Source organism: Theobroma cacao, chromosome 4 (genome assembly GCF_053813885.1).
Source record: "Theobroma cacao isolate CCN51 chromosome 4, ASM5381388v1, whole genome shotgun sequence".
Classification (NCBI taxonomy): Eukaryota; Viridiplantae; Streptophyta; class Magnoliopsida; order Malvales; family Malvaceae; genus Theobroma; species Theobroma cacao.
The window spans coordinates 21,631,494-21,658,353 of NC_142642.1; the positions used below are offsets into that span (position 1 = coordinate 21,631,494).

A 26,860-nucleotide genomic window follows, 5' to 3' on the forward strand; every position below is an offset into this window, starting at 1 on the left:
AAAAAGCATCATTGTCAAGTCATGCCAAAAATTGACTGAAAATAATTAAAATTATAATGAATGATATTTTTAGATTGGACTTATGAAGAAAGTTATCTCTCACAATTTTCTCTTTTGGTGTTTCAATATTGATAATTAAGGCCTTAGCCCAAACCTTTAAACCTCAACATGTAATTATGCTAAAACAGAGTTGGAAGTAACGAAGGTGAACTTGTCTGAAGAATTTTTACTCTAGTAAAGCCATGATGGCGGAGAACCTAAAAGATCACCAATATTTTTCAGTTCTTTTTCTTCTAAACAGTTTGAAATGAACCCAGTATGCTACAAATTGAGTATTACAAGGTGATTCTTGCTGTTACAAAATGCTGATATTAATTTCCTTCTCTATCAGGATTAAGGAGCCTATAAATACTAGATAGAGAAATAGCAGTTTTATTCATGATTACAAATGCCTTACTTATTGGTATTTAACTTTCCGGGGAGGATCAAGAGACACAAAAGGCAAAGAGTGACGTTCCAGCAGTGAAGCGTGGATTAGAAAATCCAAGACTAACCTTGTATCCATGGCCTATGTAAATGCATCCATTGCTAACTGACAACCCACCGTATATGGTGGCCCCTGTGTTATATGACCACAGGATTTTTCCAGTGTAGGAATTCATTGCATATATGGGTCCGTGTCTATATGTAGAACAACCAAATAGGACACCGTTTGCAACGGTAACAGGGCCACTGGCAGTACCATTGCTAGGGTCAGCTGTTGACCAAAGGATTTGACCATTTTTAGCATCCATTGCGACCCATCCGCCTGCAGTTGTGATCTTTGTGGATGGCTTCAGAGTGAAATTCTTGCCATCAGAGTTAGCTATGTTGGTGTAGACCCTCTTTTCATCAGTCGCTGCCCCCCATATTCCTCCTCCAACGAGGCCACCAGGTCCAGCTTCCTAAGTATACCAAATTACCAATTGAACATCAAGGTTCTATTCACTACCAAAATAGTTGAATTTCAGTATAGGAAGGTTTATTCATTCATATGGCAACTTAATACAGAATTATCTGTTTTGTTTTTTTTTTTTTGAAAGGTATAATTATCTGTTTTGTTAATCTAGAGAGTTGAAGACATCTTACAGTGTACCAAATAATGTTGCCATTGTCACGCTCCAAAGCCCAAGCAAATCCACTTTTTTGAGCAGCAACAACAAGATCACGCTTAGTCCTATTGACATATGTGCTTAGCATCATTGGTGCTTCCCCAAAATCAGCATCACGGTTTGGACCAGGAGGACAACTTGGGTTTGAGGGATTGATGCATGCAAAAGTCCAGACATCATAGCCCCCTAACTGATGGAACCACTTGATCTTTCCAGTATCCAAGTCAAGGGCAAGGATTGAATCTGAGAGGTTTTCAGGCTCAACACACTCGTCAGGATGAGTAGGTATGTCTGTTTGATTGTTCTGTCTCTCCTGACAGTCTGTTACATTTTTAGGTGCTGAGTAGAGGTTCCCTGTGCCAATGTAGACATGGTTTCGGCGTACATCGATTGATGGGCTGCTTCCCCAAATGGCTGCTCCAGCATACCCTCCACGCTTGCCAAAATTGTCAGGCAACATATAAGTTTGCCACAAGATTTTGCCAGTTCGGGCGTTTAGTTTGACAAAGCTTCCACGGAAGATGCAGCATTCCTCAATGCTCACGGTGGACTCTAGTGAGGATGTGCCAACATAGAAATGCCTGAGTTAATAAAATTGAATGCAACTGATGTTAAATTATCGAAAAATGTGTTTTTTTTGCTCACTTAAATTATCGAAATATAGGTCTACTTATCATTGAATATTTTAGGAAAGGTCACCTTTTCCCAAGACGCATCAAACCCAAAGTGAAAACTTACCACACAAAGACTACAAATTTACAAAGAGTAAGGAGTCATACAATAAGGCAACCTAAATGAGTAATGAAAAAAATACTTTGATTGCAAACTTCTTAATCAAATATGTCTTTTGTTAGCGTTACTTAATTGTTTAGAGATTCCTTGTTGAAGATATAGCCCTACATTTCTATACTGATAGAATTTTAGAAATGCGTTCTCTCTTCTTACTTTGGCCACAGCTTTTGTGGTTGCCTAGAGCTGTTGAATTATGGCTATCTTTGCTGCATTGCTGCCATAGGGGATCAGTTTTGCTCATTTAGAAACCAGTCTTGTTGGATTCAGAACAGTTTGCTTTCCGCTGACCAAGACTTGTGTTTCTTAGTTATGTTGGACTTTCTGGACCTCTCACCATATCTCTTAATGACAGATTGCGTAGCATAAGTTCAAATATTTTATGTTTAGTTTATTTTTAGAAGCAACATATTAGTAGTGAGAGCAGTTAAAAAAATTGCCTATGTACATTGTAAGATGTAACTAACTTAAATAATGACTCATGTTTCTGCTTAAATTGCTGCAAATTTTATGATTTTAGTTGCCTAATTTTTTTCTTTCAAAAAAAAGACAATCTAACTTATATATACATTAGGAGATATAATATTAGCTTGTTACATTTGTTTTGTTCAATCCAAGTGATCATTTAAGATATCAAAGAGCTTAGCTTGGCAATGTATAGAGGAAAGTTCAGCAGTTAATTTAATGGAGATGAAGCGAAAATGACTGACCCCTTGTAATAAGTTCCAGACATGGTGATAACACCATGTGAATTTTTATCAAGCTGGGTAGACCAAACAAGTTGCCCATTGGATCGTTTAACTGCAACAACATAAGCAGGTCCACTGAGTCCCAAGATAAGTAAATCATCTGCTATGGCTGGAGTTGTTCTTGACACTGTTACATTGACATTGGATATAGCTACAGTAGACTTAAGGCCAGTCAACTGTTGCAAATTTTGCTTCCAAACAAGAGATCCATCCGATGCTTTGACAGCATAAAGATATCCGTTCCAGCTAGGGAAATAAAGGGTTCCACCGAAAATTGCTGGTGTTGCAGTAATATCTCTGCCTGCATTAAATGTCCACTTCAAGCGTAGCCTGGAAACCGTTCCAGGGCTTATCTTGGTTTCATTGTCTGCGAATCTCCTGTTAAGCAGATTTCCACCATGGTTTAACCAGTCCTGCACATCCTGCAGCTTGTTACTCCTGGTTAGCTTAAATATTTATTCTTCTTGACATATATAACATTTGTTTATGTATGTATGTGCTTTTTGTGTGATAGAAAAAGGGGAAGAGACTTACATTTGAACCTGCAGCTTTCGAGGCCAGTAGAAAAACAAGGCAGAGGGAGAGAACAAGCTCCATTGAATTGGAATTATTATCTCAATTTTTCTAATCTTTGAATCTGATATTTATAGTAGTATCATGTCATGGGTATTTTAGAGGATGTATGGACCGATAACCTAATTTCTGAGTTTGCAAAGATGTTATTATTTATTTATTACTTTGTTTCATGGAAAAAATGTTAAATTTTGACTTTACGATATTGATCATCCAACATAAACTCAAAATTCGAAAAATATGAAGGGATCTTTGACTTTGTGATACAAGTAGTACTCTTCAATTTGCATGATCCTTTTAAGAGGTAACTTTCACATTGACGAAATTAGGTTTTATGGCAATGGTCACCTCTACCTGCATATATACTCCTAAAGTGGAAGAGTTATATTTCTTGTAAACTAAGAAATGAGCTAATTGAATGAATATACTGTAGTATAACCAATTTGATTTGCTAAAAATTCAAACTTCGTGGCTAGAAACTTATACGTAACATGAACTAGCTAGCATACAACTTTGTTAGAATTTTGGTTCACACTCCAATCTACCCTGAGGCTTAATTCGTAGGTCACTAAAATTTAGATCCTTAAGTCAAAACCATGCATCCCTTACCTTTCAAAAGGAAACCAACAAAACCATGCATCCATTTTCCTTTTTTGTTTCTTTCTTCTTTACATGTCTTTCTCATATATATTGGATAACTTGAGCATTTCTAAACGAGATATTGCTGAAGCTGTATTAGATTAACCACTAACAAGAAGTATAAATGAACTAAAGTTTAATTAAACCTATTATCATTTGTTTACTTTCTCCAATCCCAAATTAATCATAAAGTCATCTAATTAATTAAATCATTAATGCTTGTAGTTTGGGTTGCTTTAATAAAGTCACATTAATGCTTAATCTTTAATTAAGCTCATGAGTCAAGCCAAATCGTATAAAGAACGCAATTCACCGAGGGATAAACTCAGCTACTATCTTAATTGTGGATATAAATCTTGTGTTGATTAGAATGTATATTTAATTTTTGAGAAACTTTTAAAATACACATGCTTGCATGTGTTAGAAATATTAGCAGTCATTTATTTTTGACAAAAAGGCACAGTAAAGTTGCTTACTCCTGGTAACTAGGAAGGCTCATTGTGCTAAAATTGGTTTGCTTTGGTTATGCTGGTATATACGCACCACTAATTTAATTGCATTTTATTTCTCCTTTTTTAGTTTAAAATTAATTCATTTTAATAGGCAATATGTCCAGAACTTTATAAAGTCTAAACTTATTAAATTGATCATTTAAGACTTGCACCTTCTTACAGTAGACTTAATTTGGCACAATGACTAATTCCACAATTTGATAATGAAAGTTGCCCTGTAATGCCAACATTCAAATAAATTCTTCAGCCATGGTGGGCAATGTGGTTTTGAGACATTATGTAAGGTAAATAGAGTTAGCTTTGGTTTGGTACAGGGTTATAAATATCAAAATCTCTATCAAATAATGACACAAAAAAATCTGTTTCAACTTGCAATGGTTGTTGAAAGTGTTAGCCTACTGACGAGTAAAGTTTGGTAAGAATATTGACAATATTTTTGTTATTTCTGGAAAATATTTTCTTTAAGTTTCGGTTTCAGATGAAACAGAGGTACTTGCTGCTATTGCCAGTGATGGTCTGTCATGTAACGCTGTTCTTTTGTGCTTGCTTTACGATGGAAAGCTAGTTAAGAAAAATCAGACACGTTTTCGTTGCAGCATATTTACAGTGTCTAGATAAGATAGCAACGGAGATACAGTCTTCCAAGCCTGCATTCAGGCATCCAGAGAGTTTTTTAGTAGATGATGCTCCTTGCCATCTATGGGTCTGTGTCTTAATTAGTTACGCGACTAGGACCTTAAAAATAGAATTGTAGGAACATTAATTTATAATCACTACAAAAAAAGCAGGTTTTACTGATAGAAAAAACTTTTTCGGTAAAATTTTGTCAACGATTCTGACAGATTATTGAATGATTTCCGAATAAATTCATTGTGGGAAAAACCGATGGAACACCGACGCATTATGTAACGACCCACTCCTACAGCCACTACTAGCGCACAAGTCATGCAGGCAACAACTTGGCAAGCCTTTTATGTTTCATTTAATTTACTAATTAAAATTCTTATATTCAATTCACTATCCATAGTTCAAACATTTCTTTAAACATGACAACCATAATAATAATAATAATAATAATAATAATAATAATAATAATAATGTCTTAAGATGCAACTTGAATTCTTCAACACACATAAAATTTCATAATAGAACTTACTGAGTACTTATATATCACGTTTTAAATAATAATACTCCAAATTTAACATCATAACATTGAGGGGCCAAGGCCCAAATTAGTTTTAAATACAACACTTCTTTAAATTGAAAACGAATAGACAACTAGACAATATAGTGACAAAAGGGAAAGTTAGGAGATGCCATTTACCTACACAGTTGCAGAAGATATCCTTGCCAACGATGTCCCCAACCATTTATTTATCTGCACAATAATATCTGTGAATGAGTCTCACAGACTCAGTAATCATCAGCTCAATGAACAATCAAGGAGGGAAAACAAAAATAAGGATGAAATATTTATAAATTCAGGAATAATCGATGAAAATATAATCAATTAAACAGAGAGATTTTATGCCTTACAAGTCTTAAAAATAATAAATCACTAGATTGCTTCCCACGTGTTGTGCTGGGACATCGTTATTTTGTAGGCATTGTTGGAAATATTATATGAAGGTTTATCATTATTTTGAATAGAAGTTTAATCATCTATTTGATGTTGTTAGAAGAATATAGTTGAACAAATTGTTAACTTATTAATTTTAATTATGTTGTTGATGTTATCAGAATTGCACAATTAACTACATTATTAATATTAAAGTATATATTGATGATCAGGAAGAGTGTAATAGTCAATCTGTATGGTAAATGATATAGTATGCTATCAATTATGAAAAAAAAAAGGATAGAGTATGCTCTATTGAAAAACTTGTGAGCACTGTATTGTATAAGGAAAAATTATTTACCTTTGTTTGAGCAACTTAAACGTTATAGCTTAGAAATAACTTTGATTGTGAAGACGGTAGTTGATAAATATGTAATACTTTCATCTTTAGTTCATCTTCTTGTTTGATAAGTGTAGAAAAGACAACGCTTCATCGATCTATTCGATCATATTGCTATAAGAAATAACAAATCATTATTGAGGTTTAGATTAATTGAAACAAATGCATCGGAGTAAAGGAAAAAAATATAAAGAAGTTATGGTATATGCTTCAAGGTAAATTATCAAATATTTCTTTGTATACAATATTTATTGTTTCAGTTAAAGGTTGTCCATTATCATCTGTAACCAAGATTTGTAATCCTTGATGTGAAATAACTCTTAAAAGAGCAACATATAGTTGATCATGTGTGAAAATAGATTTAGGTAAATATAAACCAACTTTGTCGAGTGTTTAACTTTGATTTTTGCTGATAGTCATACTGTAACATAATCTAATTGGAAACAGTTTTCTAGTAAAAGTAAAAGCTCATTTTTTATGTTTTATTACTAATAGTATTCTAGGAATGTAGTATTTAGGTTAGTGTGTATTCCAAATATAACTTTGCCTTTTATAATGTTTGAAGCAAATTGTATAATTGATAATTTTATAAAATAGAATTATTTTTATCTCAAATTGTTCTTAAAAGTTAGCAAAATTCTTAAGTTTGGTTAGAATTTAGTTATTTTTCTATTTAGTTTATTTATATTTTTATTAAATTAAATTAGTTTTATGTTTATTTATCTTAGTTTAGTTATTATTTATTAGTTTATGTTTTTGTAGGATTAGAAGAATGAGGCTTTATAGGTGAAGAATGGTGTTTGAGGAGTTTAGATTCTATTTGTATATGTCGTGGTATTTTTAGCATAACTTCCACTTTAGAGCTTCAAATAATGCGATTCTTGGACCATTGGAAAGCTAAGAAACATAGCTACACCTTTTGTAAGATCACTTTTCCTAGTTCTACCTTGAAGATAGAGAAAATTGCAGTCAAAGTTGATGGAGTGCAATAGTCGACAAGAAGAAGGCATGAAGCAAAAGGAGCGTTGCGGCTTATATGGGGTGTGCTCTGATGTCAAGTTAGAAAACTTGAAGAAACAAAGTGGAAAGAGTAGGGTAAGGGCTGGTTAAGTTCCTATTGGGCTCTACATTTATTCTAAGCCCAAATTAAGAGTTTTTAGGCCAAAGTATTTTAGTTTAGGTAAAATTAGGTTAAGTTAGGTTATAAGTAGTTAGCTTAAGGAGAAGTTAGATATAGACACATTGAGGAGAAATCCTGAGAGATTTTCAAGAAGCTAGAAGTTAAGGTTGAAGATTGAAGATCAAAGCTACAAATATATTTATTTTCTTCTTCCTTAGTTTTTATTATTCTTGTTACTCTTGATGGCTAAACTTCATATGTTTTTATTTACTTTTGCAATTATGACTAGCTAAATTTATTTTTCTAGGATTGCAATTGAACTCAAATATAGTTTAAATATTTAATCTCTTTTTTCCTTATTTTCAATGGGATTTAATTGTTTATTCCAATTTGCTCTTAATGCTTTTAATTGCCTGATCACCAATTAAATTGATCTAGAAACCTACACAAACTTGGGAAAGGGAGTTTTTTTGTTTTTCATTGGGGGAGGGGGGATTTGAACCCTACTCTTTAGGCAGGGGGATCATGCACCAACCAATGAGCCAAATGCTCGGGTGCAAACTTGGGAAAGGGAGTTTACTATAGACTAAAATTGGAATAGCATGTGATCATATCTATTTGCTTAGATGAATAAATTGATTTGTATATAGGATAGGAATATACCTCTTTGTCATATGTTGCCAGTATTAGATCCTGAACTTAATGAGTTTATTTTAATTTCAATTCACATAGGAATATAGTGTCTTTGTTTAAGTAGATATTTTTATAAGAGACTCAGGAGAGCATTATAAAGAATTGAGGACTCTAGGTTAGCAATTCAACCCATTAAATAAGTTAAGAAAGAGAAGTAAGATTTAAATGAAGTGTGAGAGACATTTTAATCCTAGGCTTCTCGAATTTGATCTTTATTTAATTATCTTTTTGCTTTGATTATTAGTGTTAATTAGTTTAGTTTTAGTTTAATTAGCTATTAAAATTTTGATTATTTGAATAAAACTAAATTGTTTCAATTTTAGTACTTAGTGAAATTTTTAGAATAATTCTCTGAGGGATCAATACTCTATTTCTTAATATACTATTTGTTCAATATGTATATTTGCATAGGTAGAATTTTAATTGGCAAGTTTTTGGTACTGTTGCCGAGGAATTATTTTCTAGAATTTTTATTAATACTAACATCAAGCAAATTTAGTCTTAACTTAAACCTTATTTTATTTATTTTCTTGTTTTCAGACATCTTTGGTCTTTGTATGTGAAGGAAAAACTTGAATCTTATTCCTTTCGATCTAGAGATAGAAAGAACTTTTAAAAGATTTTGAAGGGAAAATTTGCAAGTTCAAAATCTATACCAAATAATGGATGAAAATAATAATAATCATGGTAACAAGTAGAACTTTGATTTTAGTTGTGATTTCTTGAGAAAATGAGTTGGTAATTGTGTGAGAATGTTTGTGGCAGCAAAGGTCCTCAAAGATTTGAAAGAAATAGATGCATGCATGTGGGTCAATCTTGGAATGCATGGTGATTTTGGAGCTAGATAAGCAATAGGTACGTATTTTAGACTTGAAATCACATATAGATAAGTAAAATGAGATGTGCTCTAATTGTTTATGCTTGTGGCAACAATGGTGACCGAGAATGTGATGAATGGTGGATTATATATGGAGCTCAAGCTAAAACCGAAAGGTAAGCATGCAATGTGACTACATTGTGATGTGTAAGCTTTGGTTGGTTGATAGTATGTTGAATGATTGTGAATCATGTTGATGGAAACTGTGAAATTAGGTTAAGGATTTATTGATTGATGTGCTGCCCGTATATGAGTATAATTAAATATATTGAGTTTGAATTGTTGCTAAGAAGTTATGTAAGTGAAGAAGATTTATCGGGGTGGCATACTGGAGGAGGTAATGGGTGATTAGCAAGTAGAATTAGCTAGATATGCACCTGAATCAATAGCGACGTAGTATCCCGCTATTGTAAGGTGAGTAGGGGGTGTCAATTACCGAATTTCCATACTATATATATATTGCTATACGATTAATAGACATGTCGAATTATTTTAAATGCGATTTATGGAAAGCATTAGCTAGTAGAAACCAGAGGAAATTATGGATGCAAGTTGTTTTAAAAGTTGTCTTGGATATATCTATAGATAAGCTATATATGTAAGGTGTTTTAAAAACCGAGAAACAAACCTTTTTACGATATTTGCATCAAAATCTGTACTTTGTATTTTTGTGTGATGTGCATAGCCAAATGCATTTGTTAAATGATTTAAAATGCAAGTTTTGAGCACCAGTTTTATTCTTATCTTTGTACAAAGTGTTTACACCATGCCTTTTTAATGTGAAAATCAATTTGAATGGTTATTGGACCTTATTTTCAACTGATTTAAACAAAAGTCTCGAAAAACATGGATTTGGTTTTAAAAACTGTTTTGACAAACTGAGAGTGTCGAGAGTAGGCTGAATGTCACATTGGGATAGTGTGACCCTTGTCCACAAGTGAGCTCTAGCTAGAAAACCTTTAGGTCGCTGACGGGCTATTAGACTTGGTTGGGGCCATGGTCTATGATTATACATGACAAGGCCGCGGGTTGTTATATGTGGCTAGGCCACAAGTGATATTCATAGTTGCGATAGCTTGATTTTCCCAATGTCAGCCAACATCGTCGAGACTACCATGGCTATGGGAATCCGGTGGAGCAAGGCTTCTGGATTTTATTACGTGGAAGTGGGTCCACGGGTGATTACTATGCTTACTTACTCGAGAGCCTTGTGAGTTTTTCGATGCGTACTCTTTTGTATGGTGGAGAGTTAGGCTTCTCTACAGCTCCCCTTGTTTGAATAAAAGCTTTTAGTGCTTACTTGACAATCATGAGTTGGTTTATGTGGCTGTACACATTGATTTCTTTTCATGCCACACATTTTGGGAGCGTGCATACTTTTATACTGTTTTTCTTATTTTGATGGAAATTGATGTTTTCGATGATTGAACTTTGTTTTACTGCACTTGTATCTGGCATCATTTTGCCAAGTGAAATATTGCATTATAATTTTATAACATTATTTTTACAAGGCACAAACACTCTACTTGTGATTTAATTTTTCTAAGATTATTATTCTTATTCCGATTTTATCATTCAAATTTATTTGCTTTATGTTGTTTCCCATCTACGCCTTGCTCACAGAGCCGATGATCACTAAGTCTATGAGACTCACCTCCTTATCTTTCTTTTGCAGATAGTGATTGACCTAGCATGCAATCATCGGCACTTATGGTCCACTGTGAATAGGTTAAGGTATCTCATAACATTTTCTTCTGAGTCACTCCGCTGCTAGAGGTCGAGTCCTACATAGCATAATTTGATTATAAATAGTGTTAATGTAAATGTATGGTTGGATATTAAAGACCTTGATGTACTTTTACAATTATGTTGAATAAAAGTTGAGTTGATTTATTATGGCTATTGTTCGAGTTATGTTACATAAGAGATATATGGTTCAAGTAATTAAATAGATCGGTGGAATGGGTTCATTGTTACAACAAAAGTTTAGAATAAGGCTTGTTCGGGACTTGGAGGGTTCTCTCACAAGACTTAGACACCGGTAGTGATCGAGGAGCGATCGTTACAGAACCGAACCATTATAAATACTTTTGCATTATCCATTTCTCTCTACCTTTCTTTACTTGGTGTCTTGTAATTAAAACAAGTTCTAGACCTTTCTTCCTTTAGTTGATTAAGAGCTCAACAAGCTAAAGAGAGCTAACCTTAAAATTTTTAGTGTTATTCATCCCCTTTAGCACTTGAACGGGACCAACAAGTGGTATCAAAGTTGAACCCTCAAATTTAAGGCTTAACATCCTTAGGGGAGATCTGCATGGCTTTACAAAAGTCTATTGTTGTTAAAAGTCAACCCACAAATAGGCTTTCTCTATTTGGTAGATCAAATTATGCCTATTAGAGCACTAAGATGTCTATTTATATTAGAGCTCTTGATTTTGAGATGTGAAATGTGATTACAGGAGGACCTTATATTCCCACATCACTTAGTTTTATCACAAGAGAGAAAATTTCCAAACCAAGGGCAAAATGGATTGAAGTTGAAGTTAAAAAGGTTCGAACTAATTTTAAAGCTATCAACACTCTGCATTGTGCGTTAACCCCTATTGAATTTAATAAAATCTCTAGTTGTACCACAGTCAAGGAGATTTGGGAAAAACTTAGAGTCATCCATGAAGGGACTTCTCAAGTTGAAGAGTCCAAAATTACCTTACTCACCCATAACTATGAAATGTTCAAAATGGAACTAAGTGAAGATATTTCCAACATGTTTGATAGGTTCGCCAACATTACAAACAAGCTCAATCAACTTGGCAAAACTATTCTTGAACATGAGCTAGTCAAAAGATTGCTTAGATGTTTTCCAAAAGTTTGAAACCTCAAGTCACTACCATCCATGAGACTAAAGACTTAAAAACAATCACTCTTGATGAAATTTGTGGCTTTCTTCTCACGTATGAACTTAAGCTAAAAGAATAAGAAGAGGAAGAAAAGAGAGAATCCACAGATAAAAAGAAAACTTAGCCTTGAAAATCATCACATTTGAGGAAGAGTTGGAAAATCTTTCTAGTGATGATAATGAAGAGTTGGCTATGATGGCTAGAAGTTTTGAGAAACTCATGAGGTAAAAAAGTAGAAGATTTAGAAGAAAGAATTTCAAGAAAAGTCAAAGTCTTCCATGGAAAAACAAGTTTAAGAGTGATCAGAATAAGAAGGATGAAGTGGTTTGTTTTGAATGCAAAAAACTAAGACATTTCAAATCTGAATGTCCACTGCTCAAGGAAGAACTTTCAAAAAGGATGAAGAAACTAAAGAGAGTAATGGTGGCGGCAACATGGTCTGACAGTGACTCTTCAAGGTCAAAGGAAGAAAAAGAAAATTTTTTCTTGATGGCAAGAGAAGAAGAAATTAAGGTAACATCTAATTCTTGTGATATTTCTTATGATGATTGTAAAACCCGACCCTATAAATACATGTCATGACATACATGCATTGAGTAGCATGTTATTACGCTAGAAAAGCACCTAAGAATAGACGAAACCTGATATTGTACCTAACGGTACACTTAAATTGATTTAACCTCGAACTAGCTCAAATAGGAATTGTAGGATGAAATTTAATATTTTATAGTCCAAAAATGACTAAAAATGATTGTTCGGAGTTCGAGGGTTCATTTGGGGTAAAACTAGAAATTTTGATATTCAAGGGCAAAATCGTCATTTTGCCACCTAAGATAATAATTTGATCATGGAGTGAAATTTTTGACCAAGATTAACTATTTGGAGTATAATTTAATGATAGGAAGTGAAAAAGTTTAATTCTGGTGATTTCTGGAGTGTAGGGGCAAAATCGTAATTTTACCACCCACATACAAAATTTGAGATTTTGAGAGAATTTAGATCAAATTTGACAAATTGGAGAATGGTATGAGTATAAGGGATGAAAAATATGTCTATGGGCAATTTTTCAATTTTTGGGGCAAAAATGTAATTTTTTACCTTTACGGGGGCAAAAGTGTAAATTTCAAAAATTACTCCACCGAGACTTTGGATAAGTCTGAGAATTTTATCTAAGCTATGGATATGTGGGACAAGTGTATGGTGAAAATTTGGAAACAAATGGATGAAATTTTAAAAATGGGCCAATGGGAAAGTGACACGTGGCATTTTTAAAATGAAATAATATTATTTTAATGAAAAGTCAGCCCATTTAAACCCAAATTTTGAGTGCTGGCCGGCCATAGGGAAGAACAAGAGAGGAAATAGAGAGGAAAGGAAGAAAAAAAGAAAAACCAAAGAGAAACAAGAAAATTCAAAGGGAAATTCGTGTTTTTCGCCCGTTTACACGTCTAACGGTAAGATTTTTTGATTTTAGCTTGATTTCTACCTTTCCTATGCCTTTATTTCCATTTAGCATGCTTGAGGAGAGAGATCAAAAAGTGATATCAAGGTCTGGGCGAAATTATAGGGGAGAGAAATTGAAATTTTTAGGTTTTGATTTTTAGTTAAATTGATAGTTTTCGTTAGTTAAATGTGTTTAGAAATTAAATTGGGCAAGAAATCATTAAATTTTCACAATACCCACTCTTGGCTGGATGCTCAATGCTGTACAATGATGATGAATTGATTTTATTCTAAGGGAAATGAAGAGAAAATGATGAAAAACGATTAAACGTGATAGAAAAACAAAGTAGAAAATTAACCGAGTTAATGTCCCATTTTTGGCCGAATTTTTAAAGGAAGGGAGTGAGCTGATTTTGTTGTTTTTAGAAGGTTATTGGCTGATATTTAATGGTTAGAAATGTTGGAGAGAGAATGGGATGATTTAGAGCTAAAATGGAGCGCGTTAGCAATTTATCGAGCAAAGTGCCAAAAATAGGTTAATACCGCTTTTAAGCCGTTTTAGGCTATTGCATTTCATACCATGCATTAGTATAGGATTTAAGTTAATTATATAGTGATTTAGCATCAATGTGATGAATTGTGTAAATTTTTGTAATGTGTCTAGGAGGAGAGCCTTCCGGAAAAGGCAAAGAAGTCGTACCCGACGAGTAGTGATCGGGGCGCTTAGAAAGCTTTTAGTTTGTACAAACTGTGAGTAAACTTATTATTATTGTAAATTATCTAGAGTTTATTTTTAAATGCCCTTTATGTATTTTATGAAATGAAAACGGGATTTTTGATGTTTTAGGAATAAATGTGATAAATAAAAATATATTGTATTGATTATGAAATTGAGTAATTGGAGGCTGCAAACTAACTTGAAAAATATATATTTTCCTAGGAATGGCTTATGAGAAATGAGTATATGTGACTATATTTTGTGAGTGCATTTTGGGAAATTTATGTAAGTTGATTTTACTATGCAGGCTGGATAAATAAATAAAAGCCACGTTATAGTGTCGAAATTTTATTAAAATTGGTGGGTTAGTCACTGCAGTGACGGGTTTCCGTGGACTGCCTATTAGAGGGGCACGGTAAACCCAGTTATATAGTTACTCCGGTTGTAGAGGCGAGGAGGGTAACTCCCGGGGTAGTATTAGAGCTCACTTCACGTCGAACCCCCACGTGAATGTGTAACTCGGCCAACGCCAAGGAACGGCTGGTTTTAAAAAAAAAAAATATGTTTCACGTGTGAATATTTTAACACCCTTGGCGGACTCGGTTAGACACCTCGGCCAAGGTATCCCCGAGGATTAGTTTTGGCTTGAGCCTTGTTTTAATAAAAGACATAAGCCTTAACAACTGTTTTGGTAAATTACAAATATTTTATGGTTTAAGAAATAAATTGGAAACATTATGAAATGGGTTGAAATTTGTTGTTTAAACTTGCCTCCATTTTACTCGCCTTTAGATATTTATGATAATGTCTGTTTACTCATTGGGATTGCAAAATCTCACCCAACTCCTTTCCACCCATTTCAGGTTCAGTATAGACTGTAGATAGCTGATCTCATCGAGGACTACCATTGGATCTGCATTTTCCAAAACGTAGGTTCACAGTCCTCTTTACTTTTGTTTATTCGGGGGCCCTCCTGTTATTGTAAATTAAATTAAATATTTTGACTTACTGTATTTCAGTATGTATAAATTTATTTAGCTTTTACGCTATAAAAATTATTCACGTATAACTCTATAAATATTGTTTTTTAAGAAAATAGAATATTTTCCTTAATATTTCTTTTATTTTCTCATTATATTCAAATAACCGTAATTTCGTTTTAAATGAAGATTTTAGACTTTTAAACTCATTTTGAATATGAATTATGTGTTTTGTACTTGTATATTACGTTTTAGCCAGTTTCGAAATTTTTGAGAAAAAAATGACCAAAATACCCCTGTGTGGCGAAATTTTTTTTTTGATTATTTTTGATCTAAAATAGTATATATTCTCTAAAAACTCGATATTTAACAATGATTGCTCACAGGAAAGGAAAGAAACTGATATGTAAGACTTACGGGTTTTCGGTTGGCATTCCGGATAATGAGTGTAAATCGGGATGTCGCGGCGATTGTCATGGGCCTGAGGGAGGTTCCGGGTGGTGACAATGATCTCCAAGATGAATATGATTGCCTATATGCTAAAGTTGAAAAACTTGCATTGAAATATAAAACTATGAGAAAAAAGGCTATGGTTTTAAATGATGAGCTAGAAAAAATCAAGCATGATTTCAGTTGCATTTTTTAGCAAAGAAACATTTTTCAAATAGAACTCAGGTATTCTAAATCTGACTTTGAACTTCTGAAGTTAGAACTAGAAAGTAAAAATTTAGAATTATAAAGAGTTGTTGATGAAAATGTTGCACTTAAAGTTTTAATGGAAGAAACTTGAAAACTAAAATTAAAAAGTGATGAAAAGCATAAAAGAAATGCAAATGTTAGATAGAAATTAGTGCATCTTCATGTCATTGTTATGTACATCGCAAGAAAAGTCATATGCCTTATGATTGTTTTCACAATGGTAGAAATCTTCCCAAATCCAAATTGGTTTGATTTCCTAAAGGATCCCATGCGATTGCTAACCCCCAAAGACCCATCAAAGTATAGATACCTTCAAAGAAAAACTAAAAATTTGTTTCAAAGGTTGAGCAAGAGCAAAAAGATCAATGTTTTAAAGCTCAACCAAAATGAAAGGCAACCTTAGTTCTTGGATAGTGGCTACTTAAGACACATGATCAAAAATGAGAAGCTATTTTCAAAGCTTGATAGGAGAAAGAGTGGTAGTGCTTCCTTTGGTGATGACTCCAAAGGTATTATCCAAGGAATTAGAACCATTGGTAACATCTCTTAAACTCAAATCAAGCATGTTTTATTTGTCAAAGGTCTAAGGCATAACCTACTAAGCATTAGTCAAGTTTTTTATAGAGGCTTTAGAGTATGCTTTGATTCCCATGGATGTCAAGTGATTGATATTGATAGTAACAAAGTTGCATTCATTAGCAAAAGAATTAAGAATATGTATGTCATCTTTCTTGAGGAAATTGAGTCTAGTGAATCATGTCTTATTGCCAATGATGTATGTGATAGTTGGTTGTGGCATAGAAGACTAGAACATACTAGTATGTACACCATATCAAAACTCATAATAAAAGACCTAATCATTTTATGCACACTTGAACTATTACATGTTGACTTGTTTGGACCAATCATTGTTGCTAGTTTAGGAGGCAAGTCATATGGCTTTATTATTGTAGATGATTACTCTAGATATACATTGTATATTTTCTTGCTCACAAAGATGATGCATTGCCAACTTTTGTTAAACATTGTAAAAAAATTCAAAATGGAAAAGGTTTTACCATTGTTAGTATTAGAAGTGACCATGGTGGTGAATTTGAAAGTGAAAATTTTGAAATATTTTGCAATGAAAATGGTTTTGACCATAATTTTTTTAATCTTAGAACCCCTCAGCAAAATGGAGTTGTTGAAAAAAAAATAGGACTTCAAAAGAAATGACAAGAATAATGCTTTGTGAAAATAACTTACAAAATAATTTTTAGGTTGAAGTTGTGAACACAACAGCTTACATTTTAAATAGAGTTTCCATTAGAGCCATGATTTCTAAAACCCCTTATGAGCTTTACAAAGGAAGAAAACCAAATATTTCTCACTTAATGAGTTTTGGATGTAAATATTTTGTTTTAAATAATGGAAAACACCCATTGGGAAAGTTTAATGTTAGGAGTGATGAGGCCATTTTCTTAGGTTATGCATTGAATTCCAAGGCATATAGAGTGTTTAACAAAAGAACTCTAGTTATAGAAGAGTCTTTTCATATTGCCTTTGATGAGACTAATGCTACACAAAGAAAGGTAGTGCTTAATGATGATGATGTAGATGATATTGAGAGGAAAATGGAGAAGATGAATTTGGACAAAAAAGTAGACACAGGAGAAAGCTTAAAGGAGAAAAATGAGGAAGTACCACCACTAGAGGATTTACAAAGAATTGAAGAACAACACAACGATCTTCCTAGAACTAGAGATTTGTAAGAAATCATCATCAAGAGCAAATAATTGGTTATCCCGCAAAAGGTGTTAAGACTAGAAGAGGATTAAAAGAGGCTCGTGAGTATCTTGCAGTCATTTCACAAGTGGAGGCAAAAAACTTTGAGGAAGCTGAAAACGAATAAAGCTAAATGATAGCCATGCAAGAGGAGTTGGGCCAATTTGAAAGGAACAAGGTTTGAACCTTAGTTCCAAGGCCAACCAACCATCTAATTGTTGGTACAAAATGGGTATTCAAGAACAAGATGGATGAGTACGAAAATGTGGTAAGGAACAATGTCAAGCCCTACTCTATTATATACTTGTCACGTCATTCATGTACTTGATAGCATATCTACATACTAGGATGCCTCAGAGAATCGTTAAAAGTCGGTGTCGTACCTAGTGGTACAATTAAGTCGATTAAAACCTCGAACTAGTTTGAATAGAGATTTTAGGATGTATTTGAGAGTTATTGAACCTTAGAATGTTTTAATATGATGATTCGAAATTCAAGGATTGATTTGAAGTTAATTCGAGAATTTTCATAACGAAGGGGCAAAATGGTCATTTTGCCACCCAAGGGCAAAATTGGAATGTTGGATGATATTTTGACTAAATGTGATTAATTAGAGCATTATTTGAATTTGAGAAGTGAAAAATTTAAATTTTGACATTTTTTCGAACAAAAGGGAAAAATTGTCATTTTAGGTCTCCATGAGGTCGAAATTGGAAATTTTAGAATTTTACACCATTGTGACACTTGTCAAAACCATGAATTTCACCCATTATTTTTTGAGTGAGAGATTATATGTGGTGGGAATGAAATGCTTGATTATTAAGTTTTTAAATATGGACCAATTAAAAGGTGACAAGTGTCAAGCTTTAATAGTATTTTAATTGCCTATATAAACTCACTTAAAACCCTCACTTTCACACTCTTATTGCCGGCTAAGCAAGGGAACAAAGAGAAAAAGAGAAGAACAAATCGTAGGAAGGAAAAATCCAAGAGAAATTGTTGGATTTCAAGGAATCAAGCAAGTAAAGGTAAGATTTTTTAATTATAGCTTGTGATATACCTTTCCCATGCATTCTTTTTCATTCTCCATGGCTTAAATTCAAGTTTTCAAGAGGGAACCTTTGCTGGCCAAATCTAGAGAGAGAAGTTTTCATGATGAATTTTGCTAGATTTCATAATATCCTAGTGTTTTTAGTCATTTTGTGATGTTTGGAAGGAAAAACAAGCAAGAAAATCACATGTTCTTCAACCACCCTCATTTGGCCGAATTTTCTATAGGGCATGTTGATGATGGATTTGGTTGTAATTCATGTTATTTAGCTAGGAATTGATGAATTATGATGTTGGATATCGAAATCGGAATGAATTTCGGTTACGGTCAATTAAGTCACAATTAAGCTCATTGTGGTACTTTGGTGTATTTGGAATATTATAAGTGTAATGAAGATATTTGGAGTTGAATTGGATGTTTTGGCTAATTAAACAAGGCATAGTGCGAGTTAGGTCAAATGTCAATTTAGTTCGATCATAATTGAACCCACGTAGAACACTGTCTTTAAGTGATTATTCGGACAATTCTCATTCAATGTCATGCATTCATATAGAGCCTGGAATAATTTTATAACAGTTTGGCACAAATATATTGAATTACGTGTCGTGTATTATGTATAGGTGGTGAGCCCTCTGATAAGGGTAAAGATATTGTGCCCGAAGACCGAGAATAGGAGTACTCCTACCACTCCAAACTCCTGCTATTGTGAGTAATCAGATGTTCATCTTAATTATCTAAAGTGGTTTATACTTGTTTTAGGATTTTAAAGAATAAGGCACTTAATTTGCAAATTATAATGTTTTACATTTTAAATGTTGGTTAAATGAATGAAATTTATAAATTATTCTGAAACTAAATGTTGATTTTCGAAATAGAGTAAGTAGAGGCTATACATTCGTATTATATATATATATACATGATTTGAATTAATGGCTTATGAAATTGTGGTAGCATGAATGGTTGAAATTGTAGTTTTCTGAATTATATAAATTGTTTTGTCTTACATTGACAGGTTAGATAGTACTATATTAGTGATAATTCTATTTTATAGAATTATTTTACTCCAATTTTGTTATTAAATATTAGCTAAGTCCTCAATTTTCAATTGTTATTTTATTTATTTTTTAGTAGTTTTTATAATTAGGGTACTTTAAGTTAGTTATTTTAATTTTATGTTTTTCTTGTTAATTTGGTTATTATTTATTGGTTTTTATTTCTTTTGTAGGATTAAAGGTGATTAGGCTTAATTTTGAAAAGTAAGGTGTAGACAGACCCAAAATCTGCTTGCATATACTTCAGTATTTTAGCTATATCTCGAGCTACAAAACTCCAAAAGATACGATTCTTAGATCAGTGGAAAGCTAAGAGACAGAGATACAACTTTCATGAGATTACTTTGCCCATTTCTGCATTGAAGATAGAGAAAATCAAGTCAAAAAATAGCTAGACGTACTATGCCGGGAATGGAAATTTGTTAAGATTGACAATTGAATTTTGGGCCTCTTATTATACTTTTAAGCCCAATTAAACCCTAGGTCAGCTTAAGGAACTTTAGGTTAAGTTTATTAGTATAAATAGGATATGTTTAACAACATTAGCGAGAGAACCTTTGAGAGATTCAAGAAGTTACAAGTTGGGCTGAAACTTGGAGATCAAGGCGGAAAATATTGTTTTGTTTTCTTCCTTAGCTTTTATCTTTCTTGATACTTTCAGTGGTTGAATTTTATACAATGTTATTTTATTTTACGATCATGAGTAGTTAAATTTCTTTTTCTAGGATTGCAATGGAACTCACATGTAGTCTAAGTTTTTAATCTCTGTCTTACTTATTTTCAATGGGATTTGAATTGTTTATTCAAATTTGTTCTTAATGCTTTTAATTGCTTAGCGACCAATTAAATTGATTTAGGAACCTAAACAAACTTGGAAAGGGAGTTTAGAGTAGACTAAAATTGGGATAGCATATGATCATATTAATTGATTTGCGTATAGGATAGGGATATACCTATAGGCCATATGTAGCCAGATTAGAACCTAAACTTAATGAGTCTGTTTTAATTTCAATTCACATAGGGATATAGTATTTTGATTAAAATAGATATTTTTATAGGACGAGTCGAGAGACCTTTATAAATAATTGAGGACTTTAGGTTAGCAATTCAACCTGTTGAAATAAGTTAAGGAAGAGAGGTAAGATTTAGATAAAGTGTGAGGGATATTGTAATCCTAGGCTTGTTTGATTTGATATTTTTTAAAGTTATTATTATTTTGATTTTTCTTGTTGGTTTTATTTTTAGTTTTAGTTAATTAATTAATTTTGATTATTTGGATAAGATTAAATTGTTCTAATTTTAGTACTTAGTAAAGTTTTATATCAATTCCCTGTGGGATCGATACTCTGTTTGCTAATATACTATCTATTCGATACATATACTTGCGTAGTAAGATTTTAAGTTACAATTAGCCATGTTATGCTATCGAAATTTTATTGATTTGGTGGGTTATGTATTTACCTTACTGCAGTGGGCGAGTTTTCGTGGATCAGCCTATTAGAGGGGCACCGTAAACCCCGTTATATTTTACCTTAGCATGAGAGGCGCGGAGGGTATCTCCTAAGGTAAGTTTAGAGTTCACTTCATGCCGAACTACCACATAAGGATGAAACTCAACCAACACCAAGGAATGGCTATATTTTAAAAGTAAAAACATGTTTTATGGGCATATGTTGTTTTAACATCCTTGGCAGACTCGGTTAGATGCCCAGGCCAAGGTGTCACCGAGTATGAGTTTCGGCACAAGCCAAGTTTTTAAGAGAATCATAAGCTTTGTTGATTATTTTGATGAAATGTAATTGTTTTATAGGAATTGAAATGAGTTTTGAATATTATGATGGGATGATTTAACTGTCTCCATTTACTCAACTTTAGATGTTATAGATGAATTTTGCTTACTCACTGGGTTTGTAAAAGCTCACCCTTTCTTTTTATCCATTTAAGGCTCAGGACAGTTTGTAAACAGCCGATTTTGTCGAGGGTTGCTTTTGGATTTGCATCCTTAAAAATTGAAGGTCTACAGTCTTGTATATTTACGGTTATTGTGGGGTCCACATGTCATTGTAGAATATTTTGTATACTTGGCTGCCTGTGCCACTATATGTATGAATTTATTTTGCTTTTATGCTACAAAAATTATCTACACAGAGTTCTATAAATATTGTTTTATAAGAAAATGAAATATTTTATGTAATATTTTTATTATTTTTATTTAGTTTGATTAGCCAAAATTTTATTTTAAATGGATGATTTAAATTACTAAAATTATTTTTAGATAAAAAATGTATATTTTTCGATCGTATGTTGTACTTTCACTAGGTTTCAAAATTTTCAGGTAAAAATGACCAAAATACCACTGTGTGGCAAAAATTACTTTTGTTTGTTTTTGATTTAAAAATAGTTTATATTCTCTTAAAACATGATATTTAGTAACTGTTGCTCATAGGGGAGATGTAAAATTGATGCAAGAGCCTTGTGAGGTTTCGGTTGACATTTCGGGTAGTGAATGTCTATTGAGACATCGCGGTGGTTGTCACGGGCTCGAAGGGAGTACCGGGTTGTGACAATTAAGTTGGTATCAAAGCTTTTGATTTTAAAGTTATTTTAAAAACTATAGTGTCAATGTGGCCCCAAGTTAGATTAGATTGAGTTGAATGCATACAATTGCATATAGAACCTAAAGTTGTCTAAACTTGTTCTGTTTCTTTTTATAGATCATTATGCCTCCTCGACGTGGATGCCCAGCTCTCTCTAGATCAGTCGGGAGGGGAAGAGGCCGTTCTCAACATCGTCAGCTAGATCCTATAGAGGGGGAATTGATTGCATTTACCTTTCAGGCAACACCTACTGCTGAACATACTGAGACTCCTCCACATCCTCCACCTCTTCCACCACCTACTGGTATTCCTACTATGCCTCTTAAGGCAGTTCAAGCATTGGCAGCTTTTCTCATTGCTATTACTGGTCAGGCTCAGGCTGGTCAAGTTTTTCCTGCTGTTCCTCTGGTCGCTCCTTCAGTGCCACCTCCCCCTCTTGTTCCACCACAAGTACCTGATGTCTCTATTTCTAAGAAACTTAAGAAGGTTAGGCAACTCGGTTGCATTTCTTTTACGGGTGGTCTGGATGCAACCGCAGCTAAGGACTAGATCATTCAGGTATCGGAGAAACTTAATGATATGAGACTAGAAGATGATATGAAATTGATGGTGGCCACTAGATTGCTTGAGAAAAGGGCCTGTACTTGGTAGAACTCAGTGAAGTCTCGTTTTACTACTCCTCCGACCTAGTCAGATTTTTTGTGAGAGTTCGTTGGTCAGTATTGTACTGATTTTCATCGAAAGGAAAAGAAGAGGGAATTCTTGAGTCTGAAATAGGGGAGTTTGACAATAGAGGAGTATGAGGCTCGTTTTAACGAGCTAATGTCTTATGTGCCTGATCTGGTAAGACTGAGCAGGATCAAGCTAATTACTTTGAGGAAGGGCTCCGAAATGAAATCAAAGACCATATGACAGTGATAGGTAAGGAGCCGTATAAAGAGGTTATGTAGATGGCTCTATGGACTGAGAAGCTCGCGACTGAGAATAGGAAGATTCGGGTCGAGTTTGCTAAAAGGAGAAATCCGAATATATCTGTGAGACCTCAATCTCTATAGGCTTGTAACTAAGCATAGATGTAATAATACGAGCCAGGGGTAATTTCGTCATTTTCTCTAATAAGCTTCCAGAAGAAAGTTTTATGATATTTTAAAGTCAAAATTGGTATAAGACTGCATAAATGATGTGTGCTGGTGAAAACACGAAGAAACCTAGAAGTTTCAACAATTTTCATAATAGGGGCAAAATGGTCATTTTTCACCTCGGGTTAAAATTCTAAGTTTTTATGAACCCAAACATGTATAGACCATTATGGATCTTGTCCCAGTGTCAAAAGAGCAAAAAGATTGCATAAAAGATTGGAGGAGAATAAGTAAATTGGTGGAGGGGCATTTTCGTAATTTTAAGGGAAAGGATAAGATTGCCTATAAATATCTTTGAATTTCTAGCAGCTTCTAGAGATGTTCTAGCAGCTGGTCTTCTTCTTCTTCTCCTCTCTCATGTTTCTTCAAAACTCCATGGAAGCTTGATTTCAAGCTTGAATGATTTTCTCTCTCTAACTCTAGTTTTCACACCTTTGAACCCTTTTGACTAGAACCTTTGAATTCTTTCATCCTCTCACTTCAAAACCCTTGATAAAGCTTATTTCTAGACTTTCTCTCACTAGTTGGGCATTTTAGAGAGAGAAAGAAAGAATTACTCCATTGATTTGGAAGCAATTGGAAGAAAATTTGACTACAAAGGAGCCCTAGGGTAAGTGATGAATTAAGCTTGATTTTTAGCTGCAGAAAATGGCTATTAATTGGGATTTATGAGTTGTTTTATTGTTGAGTATGTTCATTACTTTTAGTGATTAGGATAGTTAATATAGATGGCCATTTAATGTGACAATTGAAAGCTAGCTAAGAGATAGCTTTTAGGGTTCATAGAGTGTAAATTAACCTATTGATTATGCTAATGTGGTCCTAGGCTCTACGGAAGCCCCAACATCTTGTTTGGACAATTAAGAGAATTGAAGTCATTTAAAGGCTCTACAATCAATTGGTGAGTGGACTACTTTCAAAACTTATTTTGGGTATATAATGTATTTGACAAATGTTTGAATGATTTTATACGATTTTTCATGAAAATGAATGTCTTGGGAACAAGCTCTTGAGAAATGATTTATGTTATGATATGTGGTTATTATGGATTTCTATGTGGTTGCATTATGTTGATATACATATATGCTTGAAGATAATGCTGTGTAATTATATTGACTCGGCTATGTGCGAGTAGGGAGTGCGCATAAGTCGAGGATGACCTGGTTATGTGCGAGTAGGGAGTGCGCATAACCCGATGATGACCCCGCCATGTGCGAGTGGGGAGTGCACATGAGCTGGCGATGATGATGATGGGATGGTGTGATGATGATGATGGGTATATGCGTGTATATATATATATACATATGTGAATATGTGTGTTATAGGAAATTGATGGATAATGGTTTATGGTTGTAATGCATGTGAAACTTGACATGTTAAACATTGAGAAATTGTTATGTGTTTCATATTGGTTTTGAACATTTCAAGCAGGGTGGTTTTCTTTAGGAGAAAGGGAAATTTTCATTTGATGCCTTGTATTTCGCTGCAGCGAGAAACTCTCGAGTTTTGAAAAGGTAGGCTGGCCGAAAACTCGCTGCAGCAAGGATGCATTTTCACTGCAGCGAGTATAACACTATAGCTTCTCACTGCAGCGAAATACATTCTCGCTACAGCGAGAAACTTTCTGTTTCTGGGTTGTAATTTCGCTGCAGCGAGATTGAATTTTGCTGCAGCGAGAAACATTATATTTCTGGGTTACAATTTTGCTGCAGCGAAATACATTCTCGCTACAGCGAGAAACTTTCTGTTTCTGGGTTGTAATTTCGCTGCAGAAAAACTTTCTATTTTGGTCTCCTATCTTGTTCAATTGCTGTCCTATCTTTCACTTCTTTGCTACCATATAAGAGCATGGACTTCAAACATTAAGGATTAAATGAGTTAAGTTTAAAATGAGGAGGTTTAGTGAGAAATCCTCGGCCAATTGAGAAACCCTCGTTCGGTTAATAACTAAATCCCAACGTCGCTGCATCGAAAATTCATTCTCGCTACAGTTACGCTGCAGCGAGAATGCCTTTCCGTTGCAGTGAAGATTCGTTATCGTATTTGACTTACTTGTGTAATATTGAAGCTTTTATTCTTCAAATAGTTCGTTATGTATGGGTTAATGATTTTCAAATGATTAATCATTTAAAGGCTTGATGAGGGGTTTTTAGTAAGAATAGAAACAAATTGCATTGTTTTGAAAAAGAATGCATCATGATTTCATTAAAGATTCCTTATAGTATGCTTGTTCCCTTCCTTGTTCACTCACTCAGTTTATACTCACCATTTTCAAATTCATGTTTTCAGATCACAAGGCAGCCGGTAACTAGGATGAGGTGTCCTTGTAGACTTGTGTCCATCTTTTGGTAGGTGTCTCGGCATTTTGTAGCTGTACATTCATCCGGGTCCCTCCGCTGGAAGTCCAATGTTATTTTGTTTTGTATAGACAAACTTAATGTAAATTATTAGAATACATGTTGTAGACTTTGTATGTAAATTTTAAGGAGTAATTCCAGTACGAGTTGGCAATGTATATCATCATTTTGATTCAAAAGTATGAAATATGACTTAGCGATATTTGATGGAATCATGAGTAGGATAAATCGATAGGCTTGCTTGGGCTTAATAGACTACGTTTATTAGGCCCTTCCGCCGGTCATGGCTCGAAAATTTGGGTCGTGACAATATCTTAAAGGCAGCCCCTAAAAAAGGGAGTACCGAGTCGTGACAAACAAGGCAAGGTTAGTTGCTCAAAGGTACAATCAAGAAGAAGGTATTGATTATGATGAAACATTTGCACCAATAGCTAGATTAAAAGCTATTAGACTTTACTTGCCTATGCATGCTTCATCAATTTAAAAATGTTTCAAATGGACGTGAATAGTGCATTCTGTAATGGCTTAATACAAGAAGAAGTATATGTTGAACAGCCCCCTAATTTTGAAGTCCTTAATAAAATTGATCATGTGTATAAATTGCATAAAGCCTTATATGGATTGAAACAAGCTCTTAGAGCTTGGTATGAAAGACTTTCTAGATTTTTAATTAAAAAAGGATACTTTAGGGGGAGTGTAGATAATACTCAATTCATTAAGAAAAATGAAACTGATTTGATTGTAGTTCAAATATATGTTGATGGTATTGTGTTTGGTGCTACTAACAAAAAGTTGTGTGAGAGGTTTGCTAAAAAAATGCAAGGAGAATTTGAAATGAGCATGATGGGAGAGCTAAAGTTCTTTCTTAGTCTACAAATCAAGTAATGTCAGGAAGAAATATTCATCAACCAAGAGAAATATACCAAATAAATGCTGAAAAAAATTTGTGGGATTAATATGAAATCGATTGGAACTCCTATGAGTCCTTACACAAAGGTTGACAAAGATGATAAAGGAAAAGATATGGACCAAAAACTCTATAAAGTATAATTGGCTCACTTCTTTATCTAACTACAACCAGACTTGATATTTTGTTTAGTGT

The 26,860-nt window shown here is 33.7% G+C and overlaps 1 protein-coding gene across 1 annotated transcript; it reads right to left on the reverse strand.

The window, feature by feature from the left end:
• Positions 1–263: 263 nt before the first annotated feature.
• LOC18507256 (uncharacterized) lies at positions 264–3,286 on the reverse strand. Its single transcript, XM_007099646.3, has 4 exons — positions 3,224–3,286; positions 2,651–3,111; positions 1,129–1,732; positions 264–944 (listed from the first exon to the last, which is right to left on the reverse strand). The coding sequence occupies exons 1-4, from the start codon at positions 3,284–3,286 to the stop codon at positions 486–488; spliced, it is 1,587 nt and encodes a 528-aa protein (XP_007099708.1). The 3' UTR covers positions 264–485.
• Positions 3,287–26,860: the final 23,574 nt, after the last annotated feature.